The 16,823-nt window shown below is 33.4% G+C and overlaps 4 protein-coding genes and 1 long non-coding RNA gene across 8 annotated transcripts; 1 reads left to right on the top strand and 4 right to left on the bottom strand.

Moving 5' to 3' along the window:
* Positions 1-263: 263 nt before the first annotated feature.
* LOC122593726 ((+)-neomenthol dehydrogenase-like) lies at positions 264-1,798 on the bottom strand. The gene is made up of 5 exons (XM_043766172.1): positions 1,657-1,798; positions 1,311-1,554; positions 1,131-1,208; positions 859-1,044; positions 264-752 (listed from the first exon to the last, which is right to left on the bottom strand). Exons 1-5 carry the CDS (start codon positions 1,683-1,685, stop codon positions 375-377), a joined length of 915 nt encoding a protein of 304 aa, XP_043622107.1. The 5' UTR covers positions 1,686-1,798; the 3' UTR covers positions 264-374.
* A 2,083-nt stretch (positions 1,799-3,881) lies between these two features.
* On the bottom strand, positions 3,882-6,041 carry LOC122593728 (11 kDa late embryogenesis abundant protein). The gene is made up of 2 exons (XM_043766174.1): positions 5,899-6,041; positions 3,882-4,437 (listed from the first exon to the last, which is right to left on the bottom strand). Exons 1-2 carry the CDS (start codon positions 6,004-6,006, stop codon positions 4,063-4,065), a joined length of 483 nt encoding a protein of 160 aa, XP_043622109.1. The 5' UTR covers positions 6,007-6,041; the 3' UTR covers positions 3,882-4,062.
* A 1,477-nt stretch (positions 6,042-7,518) lies between these two features.
* On the bottom strand, positions 7,519-9,618 carry LOC122593727 (gluconokinase). Its single transcript, XM_043766173.1, has 5 exons — positions 9,535-9,618; positions 9,395-9,433; positions 9,231-9,273; positions 8,301-8,380; positions 7,519-8,112 (listed from the first exon to the last, which is right to left on the bottom strand). Exons 2-5 carry the CDS (start codon positions 9,423-9,425, stop codon positions 7,685-7,687), a joined length of 582 nt encoding a protein of 193 aa, XP_043622108.1. The 5' UTR covers positions 9,426-9,433; positions 9,535-9,618; the 3' UTR covers positions 7,519-7,684.
* Positions 9,619-13,002: 3,384 nt separating this feature from the next.
* LOC122594417 lies at positions 13,003-14,190 on the top strand. Of its 4 annotated transcripts, none has more exons than XR_006322987.1 (2): positions 13,003-13,150; positions 13,799-14,190. It is a non-coding gene; the product is annotated as an uncharacterized LOC122594417 (long non-coding RNA). The 4 variants fall into 4 exon arrangements; XR_006322988.1 differs by having other exon boundaries at positions 13,783-14,190; XR_006322989.1 differs by having other exon boundaries at positions 13,777-14,190.
* Positions 14,191-14,699: 509 nt separating this feature from the next.
* Positions 14,700-16,156, bottom strand: LOC122591112 (delta(12)-fatty-acid desaturase FAD2-like). Its single transcript, XM_043763322.1, has one exon. It carries the CDS (start codon positions 16,082-16,084, stop codon positions 14,936-14,938), a length of 1,149 nt encoding a protein of 382 aa, XP_043619257.1. The 5' UTR covers positions 16,085-16,156; the 3' UTR covers positions 14,700-14,935.
* Between the last annotated feature and the right edge of the window lie 667 nt (positions 16,157-16,823).

The raw sequence follows: 16,823 nt of genomic DNA, 5'->3' as shown, positions 1-16,823 counted from the left end.
GACCATCCATTGCTTACTTCTCTGTTACATTAGATGGGTCGTAAACCAAAAATTCCGGTAAATCCATGTCAAACATATTTGATGCTTAGTTTCAAGAATGAATTTTTGAGTTTTCTTTTGTTGATGTATGTATGTTTGAGAGCCAAGTTTGAACCATAATCCATGTTTCAAACATGACTTTGAATGTTCTTGATAGATCTGCATTTGCATATTCCAAATGTTGACATTCATTGTGAATTTAACAACCAATTGGATGGCTATTATAGATCAACAGAAGCCATTGTGATATTGAAGTACCAAACTTAGCACATAATCCACATATTCAAACAAGCCATTTTTTTTTTGTGGCTAAATTTAAGCTACAACAACCGAGTTCAAAATTCAGCAACTTGGGTACGGTCAAAATAGCAACCAGAAGGACTTCCTTCAGGCAAAAGAGCTAACATAACCGAGCCCTGTGCTCCCTCTTCCAATGTCATAGTACCTGTGTGCCAATTTATATCGGTGTTGACATATCCGGGATGTACACAGTTGATGCACATCTTTGGGTATGTTTTTGCAAGAACTCTAGTGTAAGCATTAAGCATGGCCTTAGACACACTGTAAGCTGGTAACATCTTTGACCACCCATTGACTTCCAGTTCATGGTTCCTTAAATCATGTAAAAACTTCTCTACAAATCCGTCAATCTTCTCTTCACTCAAAGACTGTAGATCTCCGAGTTCCTTTCTTATTTGTTTGTTCGGAATCCTCTAGATAAGAATCATATGTACGATATATCTTACGTTAATACAAGTGGGTTTTGAGATTAGCCCTATGTCAAGTAATCTGAAAATATTTCACCCAAATGACACTTACCCACAATTCACCTCGAAGGGAAGACACATTTACAATCCTTGCCCCGGAAGGGGAACGTTCTAGGAGCGGAAGGAGTGCTCGTGTTACGTTCTTGACACCATAGTAGTTTGTGTCAATGCATTCTTTTGCTGAGTCATTGGTCGTTTTCATCACTCCCTGAACCAAATTTGTTGCCTTGCCTGAGAGCTGAAACAAATTTAACTAATTTCGTCAGGTTGTGTATGTATGAAGTTCACCCGAAATGGAAGTGATGCATCTATAGCTTTACTTACCCAAGATTGTGGATCTATATTTAGAGCCCTTAGACCATCTTCATCAACTATAACTCCAGAAGCTCCAGCATTATTCACCTTCATAATTTAAATCATGCAAAATTAAAGCGATGATCAATTGGTTTAAACTGGAATTAGATTTTCTTTTCAAGATGTCCTCAAAAAAGGTATTAGCTTTACCAAGATATCAAGTTTTCCAAATTGGGTTTGTATGAAATTGGCCAAAGCTTGTATGCTTTGGAGATCTTGCACATCAAGCTGATGATACAACACATTTGATAAACCAAGTCCATGTAGCAAAGACCTGGCCTCTGTACCCCTTTTCTCATTTCTGGCTGTCAGCACCACTGTCACGCCTGAAGCGCCCAGCTGCCTAACCGTCTCAAACCCGATTCCCTTGTTTGCGCCAGTCACAACAGCACATCTAACAACACCAAAACAATAAGATCGATGATGAATTAAATGGAGTTTAAAAAGCAATTTAGGGTGCCATATATGTGTCATAATGCTGTTACCTATACCTTACCTCTCTGTCGATTGTTTGTTGTTCATCATTGTCGCTGCTGTTCTTTGATTTCTCTTCAGGTTATCCTTGGATGATATGCTGCACCTGCTATAAATGTATGAGCCAATAATTGTTTGAAAATATCATATTTTGGTTTGTCGTCTTTTGTCATTTTGAGAAAATTTGTCAATACGTGTCTTACATGAATCTTCAAATATTGTACTTTCCTATCTAGATCAATAATACACTTTACTATTAAATTTAATACATTTATTTTCAATTTACTTTCTTAAAATTATACTTTGCCATCTAAAACATCTCTACTACAAATGATTAAATTTAGTTTAACCTCAATAATAAATTACTTGCATATTAGCGAATTTACCCGGTTTCAACCTAGACATTTAAATTAAAATTATAAAACTAAAAAAATATGCAAGTAATTTTTGGAGATAGTGAATTGAATAACACAATATTTATATATTGATAAAATACATATTGCATTAACAAAACATAAAAGGATATTATATACTATAGAAAATAATTTTCTTTGTTTGTAAATAAAAGATTAATAACTTTAATTAAACATTTAATGATCTATTTTTAATTAAAAATAGTGTAAATTATTTATGACATCATAATTAAAATAAAACCTTTTTAAGTAAAATTGTAGATTCGTCACATCATATTTTTTCTAAAAATATTTTGAAATACAATTGTTAGATTATACACATACTTATACACGAGTGACAAATAAATGAATTTAACGATAACAAAAGTACAAACAATACTAATTTTTTAACTTGATATAACACCAACATATACATCATAAAGAAAAATAAAACACAACTTTAACTTAGAAAGTTAATATTAGAAAATAAAAAAAGCGTAACGGACAGTAATAGACCTTTTGAATGTGTTTTTGGACTTAATCTTAAACTGTATTAATCGGCAACAAGGGAATGAAACTTGATCCTTGTAATATGATGGCTGTAAAATGTTTGATAAAATGTCAAATTGTAAATTGGCACTGGCCACTGACCAGCATAGACATTATTAGTAGTCAAACTTAGTGATTTAACAGCTATTATGTGATTGGTTAGAAGGCAAAATTTCAAGTGAGAGGGAAGTGTTTAGTACTTTTGTGTTTAGCAAAGTAAAATGACGGGTTGTATCTTGTTAAAAATAGAAACTTGGAGGGTGTGAAATGTTAAATTAATTGTTTTTTATATTTCTGTTGCCGAGAAAGTTTGCATATTTTGATCATCAATTCAAGGTGAAAATTAGCATCGACCATGTATGATTAATTTTTTGATCTGTGCAACAAATCGAAAAAAATTAATTTGGGCCAAACCTTAAAAGTTTATTTGATTATAAATCTCTCTTATCAGATTCGAATATTTAATTTGTTAAACTTGAGTACTTAACCAAAATAAGAGAATCAGCGAGAAAGGCCCTGACCCTGCCAACCAAGTAAAAATAAAAAAGAAAGAAGAGAACGAAAAGAGAACTCTCTTGTTCGAGGCATATGAATCTTTTCGATATGCCACTCACTCAAGTGCGATTCAACAGCGGCACCGTCTATTGCAAACATAGCACTGGTTTAAAAAAACATCGCTTATAGCGCAAGGGATGCAGATTCCATTCATGAAACCCTTCCAAGCCAAGCAGCTGCTATTTGAACAACACATCCTTAATGGTGTCATTTCATGTTTTCTAGAGTGCACCCTTTTGGGTGGGTGACAACATTTGGAAAAAATAATAAAGTATAATCAATGTTAGACTTATATATTTAGAAAATTGCTAAATGAAGCCCTTAGGGATTCGCTTAACGTGCATAAAAAGATTGCATATTTCCATATTAAATTTCGTCCCCCGAATTTTATAGTAAGTGTACAACTAATTAATGTACCTTAACGCTTAACGTGCATAAAAAAATTGTATATTTTCATATTAAATGTCGTCCCCCTAAATTTATAGTAATTATACAACTAATTAATGCACCTTAACAAAAGCCGTTAGAGCCATTCTTTAGCAAAACTCATAAATTTATGCCAAACAAAATTTACTATATGCCCATTATAAATATCAATACACTGATATTTTTCTCTTTATATTCATTCAATCATTCTCTCTTTCTTCCTTTCTTTTTTTTTCTTCCTACTTGATTAACAAAAATTTGTTTGCAACTCTTATGATTTCTCAAAGATGTAAACGACAAAATTATGCAGGCACTATAACAAACATTTGAACACAAATTAAGCAATAACTTAATTTGATGGCATAAGGAATGTCCCTACAACTATAAACACCATATAAAAACACAACTATATATATATGAAGTGTATATATATGAAGTGTCTCTAGCATTATTTTACAGTACATGTCTATTTCTTGTATCACATCCTTTATTTCGATACCTATCAACTAACGGTATGCTCCACCGGTGGTATACCCGCCGGCACCACCACCACTTTTCAAGTTATGATCAGCCAAAGTTGTACCAGTCCCGGTATTTGTTCCAATTGGGTGAGACTTGATGACCCCTTCAACTACATTTCCAGCCGGCACTCCGGTTCCATGTCCTGGCAATGCCGACATCTGGTGGCCTCCCATTGGCTCACCTGTGGCTCCTGTGGTTGAGTAAGATTGTGTTCCTGTAGTGGCTTCTGCTGCCTGTCTTTGAGTAGCGTTTTGTTCACGCGCCACTTGCTTCTCGTACTCGGCCTCATTTATTCTGGACTCTTTTTTCTCGGTTGCGAGTTGTTTTTGTGTTGGGTCGTGCGCGGTCATCTTTTCACCCTGTTTTTTTTAATATCAAAGTTGCAGTAAAATTCGAATGCTAAATGTATTTAATTAGAAAAAAGATCGAAATTGTAGGGTGTTTAGAAATATATCAATGACTAATGATGACAGAGTAATCTTTCATAAACCAAAGAGGTCTTTTGGACTAGATTACTTGGGATAGTATAGAAATAAAAAAAGATTTATCTAAAAAAACCTAAACATACAGTGAGAATTTAAATAAGTGAAACTTTATTAAAATAACAAAATCATAATATCTATAATCCATTAATTAATTAGTTATTGAAACCAAATATATTTTTATATACAAGACATTATACTTATATAGGGGAAAAATAAATTGAGTCTAGCTTATTTTGAGTAAAAAAAATTCATCAATTTTTTTCCATCTCCTCCAATTCCAACCACCTCCTACCACCACCATCATCTCCGACCACCACCATGATCATCCAGCGACGAAGACCATCTCCGGTGAGACTTACACATGTGTAAGAACAACTTACATACAACTTATGTACACAACAATGAAGGTTAAAGGCGGAGCCCGTCAATCCATGGCACTATGGCAGTGGCCAAGGGCGGAGCCCGAAGTCCATGGCGGAGCCATAGCGGCTAAGGGCGGAGGTCGTTAGGTAGATCACCCATCATCGGTCACCCCTATGACTTATCACCCTCTATGACCTATCACACTATGATCTATCACCCTCAATGACCTATCACCCCACCAGCTTTGGTTTATGAATATCCTTAAGGGCGAAGCCCGCTCCGAATCCTAATTTTTAACCACCACCACTAGCCACCATCATCGCCGGAAAGTTAACTTACACATATGTAAGTATCGTCGGAGGATCATGATGATGGCCGGAGATGATGATGATAGTGGTCGTTACATGGAGTTTTTTTAGACTTAAATTAGCTAGACTCAATTTATGTTACCCATACTTATATTTGTATATATGCAATATATGTAAAAAAAAGTTTAACAATTTTGTACCCTTTAAACATGTATACTAACCGGAGGCCGGGTTTGTCCCCCTCCTCCCCTGTAGAGATAAATACTTAATCAAGGGATAGTATGTAATTATGAAAAACTAATAATAATACGACTAATCAAAGATTCAAAGGCCAATTAATATGCTTAAAATTAATTTTACATACCGATCATTTCATTTGCCATATGTTTAGACATGCTCCATATTACTCGTACTATTTTTTTTATTTTTTTTTGAAAAGTGAAATTCTATTGAGAACTCACCCCGGCAAAACGCCGGCAGTATATATGTACAAATATTTACATGAATTTGAGAGAGTACCAATTGGTCCAAGACACCCTATTGTTTTTAGATCTATTACAAAACCAGATATACCCCATTGACTTGATGTCGTGTATGATAGTCTTCTCATTACTCGTACTATTTAATTTTCAATAATAATAATAATAGAAATATGAGATGAAACCTTTTCTTGGAGGATGGCTTTGGTCTTCTCCATGCCGGATTTATTGGCGGCGCCAATGTTAGCCGCTGTCTCTTTAATGGAAGCCGCTGCATTTTTCACTGTCTCCATCTTGAAGATATATTGTCCGCAGTTTTTCTTTTTTATGAATTATTAAGATAGAATTTGATGTTTCAATATGTAGAAAGGCTTTATATAGATATTGCAATATGTAGATTTTTGACACGTAGCATAGCACCAGGGCTTGTTACTTGCTTTATTTTATGACGCGTGGCAATAACTTGTACTCCGGGATTAGTTTTGAAAAAATAGAAGTTAAAAGAGAAGAGTTTTGTTAATGACAGCTTTTAGGGCTGTCAGTATTAGTTAATTTGATGCATTAAAGTTTGTACTTTGTCTTGCGATAATTCAGGGGGACGGTTATTGATATATAAAGTACTACTTTTTATGCATGTAACAATCCTTAGGGCTGTTATTATCATTTTCCTAAAGATAATCATGCATTTTGTAATTTGATGATTCTCTTTCAAATCATTTAAAAAATGGACAGAATTGAATTATGTACTGTAAATGGAATAACAGCGAGAGCCTAGTATGTGACAAAGAGGTCGGAATAATGTACGTATGCCTTAGGATAAAACTTGGACTCAGATCGAAAATTATTCAACACCTTCATACCGGAAATAATATTTCGTCCCTACAAAATAATCCAAAATCAAAGGGTACACATTACCCGTATCTTGTTATATGTCATATAAATATACATATATATTTATGTGCTTAGACTAATTTAAATACTTGTTAGTAACATGACACATTACCTTACCTACATAGGAAACAGCTGATACTATTTAACAATAATTAATATCTATACTTCATACTTATATGGTTATATGGGGGTGTTGAAAAGTTTATAAGTTTGTGACAGGAGATTTTACTCTTTTCTTTAAAACAAAACATAAATAGCCTTATTCTCTCTTTTTCTCTCTAAAACAACACACAAAATATTCTTTCTTATGGTATACCAAAACAATACACACCCTTTTATTTCCGTGAATAACCACCGTCGTCGTCCATCATCACAAACACCATGGCCACCGTCGTCCATGAAATCCGTCGCAACATGCGGGTACCATGCTCGTCTAGCTAAATGATTTTATAAGCGAAAACTAAATCAAGTCGACAACTAAATATCTAGATATTATTCCGACAAAAGGTAAATGCCAAAGTTGTTATCTAGATAATTGTAATATACTAATATGTATCCATCTTTTTATACGAAACTACACACACCACATGAGAGAAAAAGGAAGTCTCAGATTTGCATACATCTATCCTGATTCCTCTCTAAGTCGACACACACACACGTACACCACTTACTAGACACAATATCTCTTTTTCCCTTTGACTTTCTTATTCTCTTTTCAATCTATCACACTACAACATATATAGTCATACATACATACACAAAGTTATATTCACTCAATAATTCTTACCGATTAATATCAAAGATTTACAAGGTGTGATGCAGACATAACTTTACAAATCCACCTAGTATATGGTAAAAGAGGGTCGTAATAATGCAAATGGAATAAGCGATATAACATCAAACTATTAGGAAAATTGCCTACAATCAGAAATGATATGCAAGATCCCCATTGCAATTAAACAAGACAGAAAACTCTGTTTCTGATAAAGATTACATTTTCAAATAACTTATTTTGTACCAGGTAATGTCATGTATACAGAAAATTCAATACAACAAGAATATCTATACGCGAATAACAGCTCATCTTGAAGTCATTCTGGATGAGAAAAGCGATGCTTTTATGTTGTTCACAATAGCTTCTGGACTCAGGGATGCATCAACTTTAAATATCCCTTCCGAATCATCAACCTGAAGTAAGTCGATTTGGGACTGCAGCAGTTCGGGTGGCATGAAATGCTTCCCTTCTGCTGCTCTTTTCAGCACTCGATCCATAAGAACCTGTACCCCAACATGTAACAGAACAAACTTCACAACACACGAGTCATGTGTACCACCATGATAATTCGGGTCAGCAGACCTGAGGATGTCCCTGTAGTGCTTTTGTAGGGCAGAACACCCAAGAATCACAGTTTTACCGCTTACTATGTTAACATTCAAAACGTCCCGAAGTGTTTCAAGCCATGGGTTTCTGTCTTCGTCTGACAAAGGGATCCCGTTTTTCATCTTCTCTGTTTAAATATATCGCTATTTTCACAAATGACCATGATCATTATTAAAACGCAACAAAGTAGTCTCTACATATATTATATCACTATTTAGGTGATACCACGGATTGTTTTTTCCTAAATTTTGAATGTCTAAATCTAATATTGGAATGTGGTAATAAGAGAACTCGATGTAAAAAATGATTTGTTACCTTTGTTTGACTGTGGATGAAAATCATCAGCATCAATAAAGTTACAATTTAGAGCTTCCCCAAGCATTTCTCCTATAGTTCTACACATACAACGAAATAGAAATGATGTTACAAGAATTTCAAACAAAATAGCTAGGTATGTATATAGAAAGTCTGCACTTATTAATTATGACTCGCTTCTACTCCGTTAGACCAGGGTGCATTTAGTTAGTTTTCCATTTTTGTTTTCCAAGGAAACATAAAAAACAGAAAACGCATTCAAATCATAGTTTTTCCAAAAATGTTTTCCATGAAAACAGAAAACCATGTTTTACACTTTTCTATGGGAACTTTGGAAACACTTTTTTACTGTTTTCCACTTTTCTTTTTCCATTTTCAAAATTTTGAAAACTTCAAATTGTTTTCCATTTTCAATTTTGAACGCGTTTTCAAAATTTTCATTATGGAAAACTCCTTTTCATTTTCTAGAAAATTAATAATGAAAAACCAAAAATCATTTTCCGCAACTAAACCAAAGGCTTGAGGCTATTTTGTTTACATCTTGGTGGTATATCTGGAAAGCTCGGGAATAACGTTCGTCGATCATAACAAGATTATAGAGACCAGCCTGGAAATATTCAATGCTATTGTTTCTTTCGGTTTCCTTTGGATCCGAAATCGTGACAGGAAGGAACATTATGCCTGGGACTCTTGGACCGACAACCCTTTCAATTATATCGTTTTAATTCTAGACTATGTGTAATTGTACATTGTGGTAACTAGTGTCTTGTTGCTTTTATTATACTATTTATTATAACTGCAGCCGGACTTAAAACATGACATGTCAGCACCGACCAGTTTTAGAGCTAAATCAACACGGTTGCATAGACCATTAGACGTTGAAACATACAAAAAGCAAGACTTATAATTTTGAGTAAGATGAGAACTCACGATTTCCCGGCGCCACTCACACCCATTATAACAATAGCGATCCCTGAAAAAAGCAGAAAGAATCACAAATATAGAGAAATCCCCAATGGACAACTGGAACAAGAGCTTGTTGGCTAAATATAATTAAGTTGACAGATTCGATGATGAAAAGCAAGATTGACAACCTTTGGGAGTCGAAGTCATAACAACAGACATAAATATTCCTGGTCACAAAAGAACAATTTGTAAAGAGGAGGGATTGAAAAATAAAATATGAGGAAAACTTACGACTGAATACGAGGATTTGAAGATGAAAGATGGATACCCTGGAAATGAATGATTGATTAAAAAGTTTGATATGAACAAAGGTCAATGATTTTGATTATGATTAAGCTAAGTAAGAAAGGAAAGTATACGAATCGAATAGGTTTGGTGGTTTAAATGATCGGGCATTGAGGTAGGATCCGATCCGGGTGTGACTGGGTAAGTTGCTTTTGGGCTTTTAGATTAGAATGGGCTGGACTTAATAATTACAGCTTATTGGCCGGTTTGATAAATAAAATTAAAACATTTTTATTATTATTATTATTTTTTTTAATTTCCAAAATTTTGAAAAATAAAACCATATTGAAATATCAAGTATATTCAAACACAAAAATACTTGTGAAAATTTTATAAATATTAGAACATAACTTTTTCCCAATAACTCCCCCTTCAAATTTTATGTTTTAAAAAAAGATTTTTTTTCATGCTTTAATGTATTTTTATGTTGTCTTCATGTATAATTTTTATGTATTATTTTGCTTATTTTCATTTCACCCCTTTTTTTAGTACTCTTTCATTGCGAACTAAGTTTTATACTTAATTTTTCCGTGATAGTGAACTAACTTTTTTTGTTTTTTTTTGGTTTATTGCAATTATTTATTTATTTATTACTTTTTTACTTTTTCTCATTTTTCTTTCTTGTAGTAGTTTGTGATATTATTTGGACTACTAAAATATTTTAAGAAATATATATAGGCAACTTAATTATTTAGGAACTATATAATGAAGAAAAACGAATAAAAGATTTTGATTGTGGAGTAAAGTGTAAAATTGGTCCACGTCACTATAAATTATATTGCATTTGTTCACACTTTTATGTGAGTGTGAATAAATTAAAAATTTTGTCACGCTTTTTAGTATGTACAAATATATTAAATTAAAAGTGTGTGGAAATTTCTCTACACTAAAAAGTGTGTATAAATAAAAGTTCACACTTTTTAGTGTGAACTTTCTTAATTATTTTGTCACACCTCATTTGTTCACGGTAAAATTTTTAATTTCTTCACACCCACCTAAAAGTGTGAACAAATGCAATATTGTTTGTAATCGCGTAGTGTTTTATAAATGACAAAAAACATATCATTGTCGAAAAAAGTGAGCCTAACCCATCCTTTGATTTGTTTTTACCGCCGTTATAACACTTCCCGTTAAGGTGTCTCACGTTAGAACATTTTGATCATTTTAACTTGCGAGAGATGTGAATTGTGATTCGTGTTTTCTTCGCTTTTAGAATTATTATAAGACTTCGTTTTCCAGTAAGTAGATAACTTAATAATTAAATAACTTATATTTAAAATAAGGGATAAATGCAGAAAATAGAAATCACATTTCGACTAATTCACGAAAATAGCAGTGACCTTTAAAAGTTTTATTTATTAGAAATGAACTTTCATTTATTCCCGAAAATAGCAACATTTGACACGCGTACATGATGACATGGACATTTTTTTGGTTACGTGTCATAATTTAATGACGTGGCATACTTTATAACTACAGACTATAGAAAAAACCTTTCGACCAATTTACGAAAATAACAATGACCTTTAAAAGTTTCCCTTTCTAGAAATAAACTCTCATTTATTGTTGGAATACTCCAGTACCCAACAGCGGCGGTGTTGGAGGTGGAGGTAGTTTCTTCTCGATTTCTTCAACTATTTAGAAATCGTCGGTGGTCTGTTCGAGTTCGAGCTAACCTCTGGACCTCCGCTATCTGGATCTATGTCATATGTCGACGAACTATTCTTAAACGGTCCAGATCCGGCCTATGAAACTCTCATCTCACCTTGAACATCCTCAGAATCTCTCTCCGACTAAAATGGCGATGTTTTGACATCTAATTTTAGATTTTTTAATCTCGAGATAGACAGATGAGCTAGATCTATGTCCTTTAAGATCTTCGTACATAATTTTTCAGATTTTTAATGCTTGAAATAGGAAGAAGCTTAACAAAAGAAGAAAATGACGAGAAGAAATGCCTTGTCAGAACCGAAACTGAAACGGAGCCATGTCATTTTTTTGGGGGAATGCCACGGCTGATAAAAGTTACATAATAAATAAATAAAAAATAATGTCATGTCATTAAAAAATGTCACGTAAATAAAAAAATGTCCACGTAATCATGTGCACGTGTCAAATGTTACTATTTTCGTGAATAAATGAAAGTTCATTTCTAAAAAATAAAACTTTTAAAGGTCACTGTTATTTTCATGAATTGGTCGAAATATGTTTTCTATTTTATGCAGTTATCCCTTAAAATAAATGTTATATGTGGATCATAGAATATACTGCATGTTAGATATATTAGAAATAAAAAATATCAAATTAGTTAGGGGTTGGGACCATGATCGCTAAAATGACAAGAGTTTCGGGACGGTGTACTGATACTTGGCATTCGTCCACAAATATCACAATTCACATCCTAATTATCATTTCATTATATATTTTCATTCCATTTTTATCATCATCTCGTTCTTTCTTTGTGGGTCATCATCTCGTACCTAACATAAGAAAATCATCAAGAACTTTTAAGAGATTAAAGGATTACAATCCAAGCAGTGATTTAATGGATATAGATAGTCAAAGAACCCATAAGTTATTCGACAATTTTGGTTTTACGATCAAAGTTGAAAGTAAAATACTTGATAAGTCAAAATTCGATATTTAATGTGAGACAGGGAGCATATAAAAGTATTAATGCCAAATAGTTCAAGTACAAAACTCTTCATCTCGCGAATTGAACCATGCAGTTCTAACTTACTCCAGGCAGTAAAACTAGACCATTACTGTTGGAAAATCATACATGACCCACTAACCTATTGAATCGTGTCTCGTGAACACAACTTGGTTAACCCAACATATTTTCCCCACTTCTTTTTTTCCTAGCGATATTGAATATTCGATTTGTTGCAACACATCTCCACATGGTTTGATCTCCTTTTTAGGCTTATTTTTAGGCATACAAGTTAGTCTCATTAATCATTTTCTTATTTTTTTATTAATATTATATAACATTTCATATAAAATATATGAATATATTGAGTTTTAAATATAGTTTTAATTGATATAACTTTTATTAACTATTTATGGTTAAAATATTTCGCAAGTAAAAAAACAAAAATTGATAAGTCAACAGAGATAGAATGGGATTTTAGATTTATTTATTACTGTATTTACAAGTAAAAAAACAAAAATTGATGAGTCAACAGAGATAGAATGGGATTTTAGATTTATTTATTACTGTATTTACTTAGGTGTGAATTGGCCGGTATTTAGTTTGAACGGTTGAAGGGTAAATCTGGTGTAAGTTAAAAAGAAAAAGTTAAAAAAATATGGTGCAATTTGTCGAAATAGGCTGTACACGTTTAGGTCCACTAGCATTCTTAATGGTTTTTTATTCCCACGTTTCGTACTTTTGTAAGGCTATTTAAAGTAATCTTTTTCCATTTTGGTGAATACTGTACATGAATACATCCAGCTTTTTCATTTCCCTTTCACATCCTCACATACATATACATACATATATCCTATTGAGTAGTACGTTCCGTGCAATTTTGAGTGTGTTGCAAGGGGCCCGAAACCAACAAAATGATCACCTATATATTCTAGTACCATTTGAGGTAAAAAATCTTAACTCTATAATTATATTGTTTTGATTATTATCGAGTTTGGCTAATGTAATACTCGTATGTAGTTGTTAGTAATATATATAATGATATTTGAGAAAGCTCTTAGCCGAGATTAATATCGTGTTTGGCTAATGTAATACTCGTATATAGTCAACTAGCATTATTGATATGAGCTAATCAGCTAATAATATGAGAAAATTACATATATATTTTACTGCACAGTTTACAACTGCGTAAAGTTTATATTGTTGTGAATGACAAATAGTTGTTGTAGATATATCATTCCCCTTACAAAAATGCATCTGCATTCCATGATGCCTTAGGGCTATCGCTTATGCAGTTATATATAAATTCTGAAGAGTTATTCGAATTAATATTTGCTACATTGAGCTATTATTTGTTGTACGAGCTATTATAACCAACTTGGGATATTAAGTTAGTAATTTGGACTATGATATTGCCGGTCGGGCTATTGGCTGTTGATGGTCTGACTAGTTAAAATTTTCCATTAAAATGAGTTAATTACTTTGTTGTATTGAATCAAAACTTTGTAGTAGTTACATATATACATTAAGCAAATTGCTCTATGTTTTAGTGGTTTACATTTATTTACGAAGTGACAGTGGAATTGAAGGACAGAAGACAGAGATGATCGAAGTCCTACAGCTAGAAGTTTGATTTTGGAGGTAGCCAGCTAGATTGGATTACTAACATGTCATTTTGTTTGAATATTGTAAATATTACGAGTACTATATATGGATCGACTCAACATCTGTCAAATGGTCCTTTTGAAACTCGTATATATGATAGAAACTGATAGAGTTGTGCTTAATTTAAAGAGTACGGTTAGTGTATGTAGTATGAAGAGACTATTTAGCAATGAATAAAATAATGGCAAAAAGAACTGTAGTGGTCAGGACTCAAGAGGTCAAGTGACGTGCACCATGTTCTCCATGAAAAACCTTTAAACAGGTAGGCAAGTACGCACCAAGGTCTGTGTACGCCGCACTCTGTGAACAGTAGCCAACAAATTAAAGATGAAGTATATTGAGAGCATGACCTACCAAGCTTATGAATGATTTTATAAGCTATACAATCCTAATGCCTAAAGATTCTTGCTGCTAATATGTAACTCCATGTATATATATAAAGTTGTGCTTTTATTTTATGGTTAGAAATTCAAAGGTGTCGTTTTTTTAGGAAAATACTAAACAAAGCCCTTATGGCTTCACTTAACGTGTATAAAAAAATTGTACATTTCCATATTAAAAGCTCACCGCTGAATTTAATGGTAAGTGTATAATTAATTAATACACGTTAATGAAAGCAATTGGGGGGTCGTTTATCAAAAACCCATTTTTTAATATATGCATGTCATATCGTGGCTGTCATTAGCAAAATACTTAACACAATTATTGGGTAGATTAAGAAGTTATTAATCCTTTTTTATTGGGGTATATTATACGAGTAATCCTATTTGGGATAATATAATCCTAATGCCGATCTAAATAAAGGTTTGATCCCGAAAAAGTGAAGTTGGTTAATTAAGGACTTTTAATCATATTATAGATTTTTATTGATAATACCATTTGCCTAATTGAACAAGTTACATAGATCATATTGAAAATAAGAACACATACAAACTAAGCTCACAACATCTATTAATTCATCATGCATAGCAAATATATATATATATAAAATATAATTAAGATAGGATTCCATTAATTAATTGCCTCTTTCGATCAGTAGTACTTATGAGGCATATCGATCTCTTGTTCAGTATTTACGACTGTACCAGTAAATTCCTTTCCGATCGTCACTCTTGTCAGGCTCGACAAACATACAGTTCTTTGATTCTCTCCATAACGCCACGTAATATGGGGTACTATCGCTTTGATAAAACTCTCCAAGAATTGGTTTGATGGCATTGGTGGCTTCCATGGCATGATAATGAGGGATGTATGAGAACAAATGGTGTAGCACATGTGTATCCGTGATGTTATGGAACACCTTGTTTAGAACTCCGTAATCCCTGTCAACTGTCGTGAACGCACCTTTCATCCAGTTCCACTCCGAGTCGTCGTAGTGGGGCAAAGAAGGATGAGTGTGTTGAAGGTATGTGATGGTAACAAGATACGCGTTTCTCACTATCAACGGGCCCAGATAGACACAGAAAAGCCAACCGAACCCTTGAATCATCGCCAATTTGTATAGCATGTAAGAAAAGGCAATTAGCCCGATATCAGAAAACAGAATCAGGACCCGCTCATTTTCTTGATAAATCGGGCTTCTTGGATCATAATGGCTTGCAAATTTATCATAAGGTCTCCCAGAAGCATTGACCGTCAAATACATGTAGAAACCTATTGTGAGTTTCACAAAAAGGGTTAGAGTTCGGCCAACAGGGTTGTCTAGGTAAAACGCCGAGGCACCCAATTTTGATTTTGTCTTAGGGACATATAGCTCATCACGCTCAAGGGAACCGGTGTTAGCGTGGTGCCTACGGTGGCTAATTTTCCAAGAATAATAAGGTGTTAAAAGGCATGTGTGGATGATAAACCCTACAGTGTCCTCAACCCATACTTGGTCACTAAAAGCATGGTGACCGCATTCATGAGCGATAAGCCACAGACCCATAAACACACATCCTTGAAAGTACCAATATACGGGCCAAGCAACGTAAGGAAGAGGGTGCGGTAGCTGTGGAATATAAGTCGTGGCAAGGTAGTAAAAAAGAGAGGCTGCCGCAAGGTCAGCTATTACATATGAAAACGATCGAATTAAGGATCTTTCGAAACAATGAGGTGGGATGGCTTTCTTGATATCTGCTAATGTAAATGGAGGTTCTGAGGTTGGGGCTCTTCTGATAACTTGTGTTTCGGATTGCTTCTTAACATCTAGATCATCATGACCATTAGCCACCATGATTTTATGGAAATAGATAGATTTACTACCTACAAAGATATGAAATTAATTACTACTTGAGAAAATATAAAGAAAAGCTCATATAAGAGGTACATATATATAAAAGAAGAAGAAAAAAACGATTGTAGAAAATGTACCAGATGAAAAAAAATTAAAAAAAAAAAATATCTTACAAGGACAACGTACACTTCAATAATCCAAATGAAATAGAAATGGACATACAGTTAGTTACACACTTACACGGATGATCGTGTGGTTAGATTCACTAGGAAGATATGAGTTAATTACTTGAGTTAAGGTAATTTATACGCATATGAATGCATCAGTTAAATACTGTTATAGCCGTCTACATTTACCACAATATAATAACGAATTAGTACTAAAATGGTATATATTAATAATAAAAACATGACTTTTAGCAATAAAATGGTATATATTAATAATAAAAACATGACTTTTAGCAAGGAACAAAAGTATAGGTTTAAAGTTTTAGTAGCCGTATTAAAGAAATACCGAAATAGGATGTATGTTCACAAATCAAAATGGACCTTATGAAAGGAGACTAGGAGAGTTCCTGGCAAATAAGAGATGGTTTTAATAGTTCGTCTTAGAATCCACACTTTGTTAATGGGCCTTCGATAGATGTACATCTTTTTGTGTATAACTTGGTATGTATTGCGAACTATACAATCAGGCGTTATAGATAATAAAGAAATACGTACTTGGCGTTATATATCGC

The sequence above is a fragment of the Erigeron canadensis genome, chromosome 3, assembly GCF_010389155.1.
Source record: "Erigeron canadensis isolate Cc75 chromosome 3, C_canadensis_v1, whole genome shotgun sequence".
NCBI lineage: Eukaryota > Viridiplantae > Streptophyta > Magnoliopsida > Asterales > Asteraceae > Erigeron > Erigeron canadensis.
Note: the sequence above shows the minus strand (reverse complement) of the source record. Positions and strands in the feature narration are given on the sequence as shown.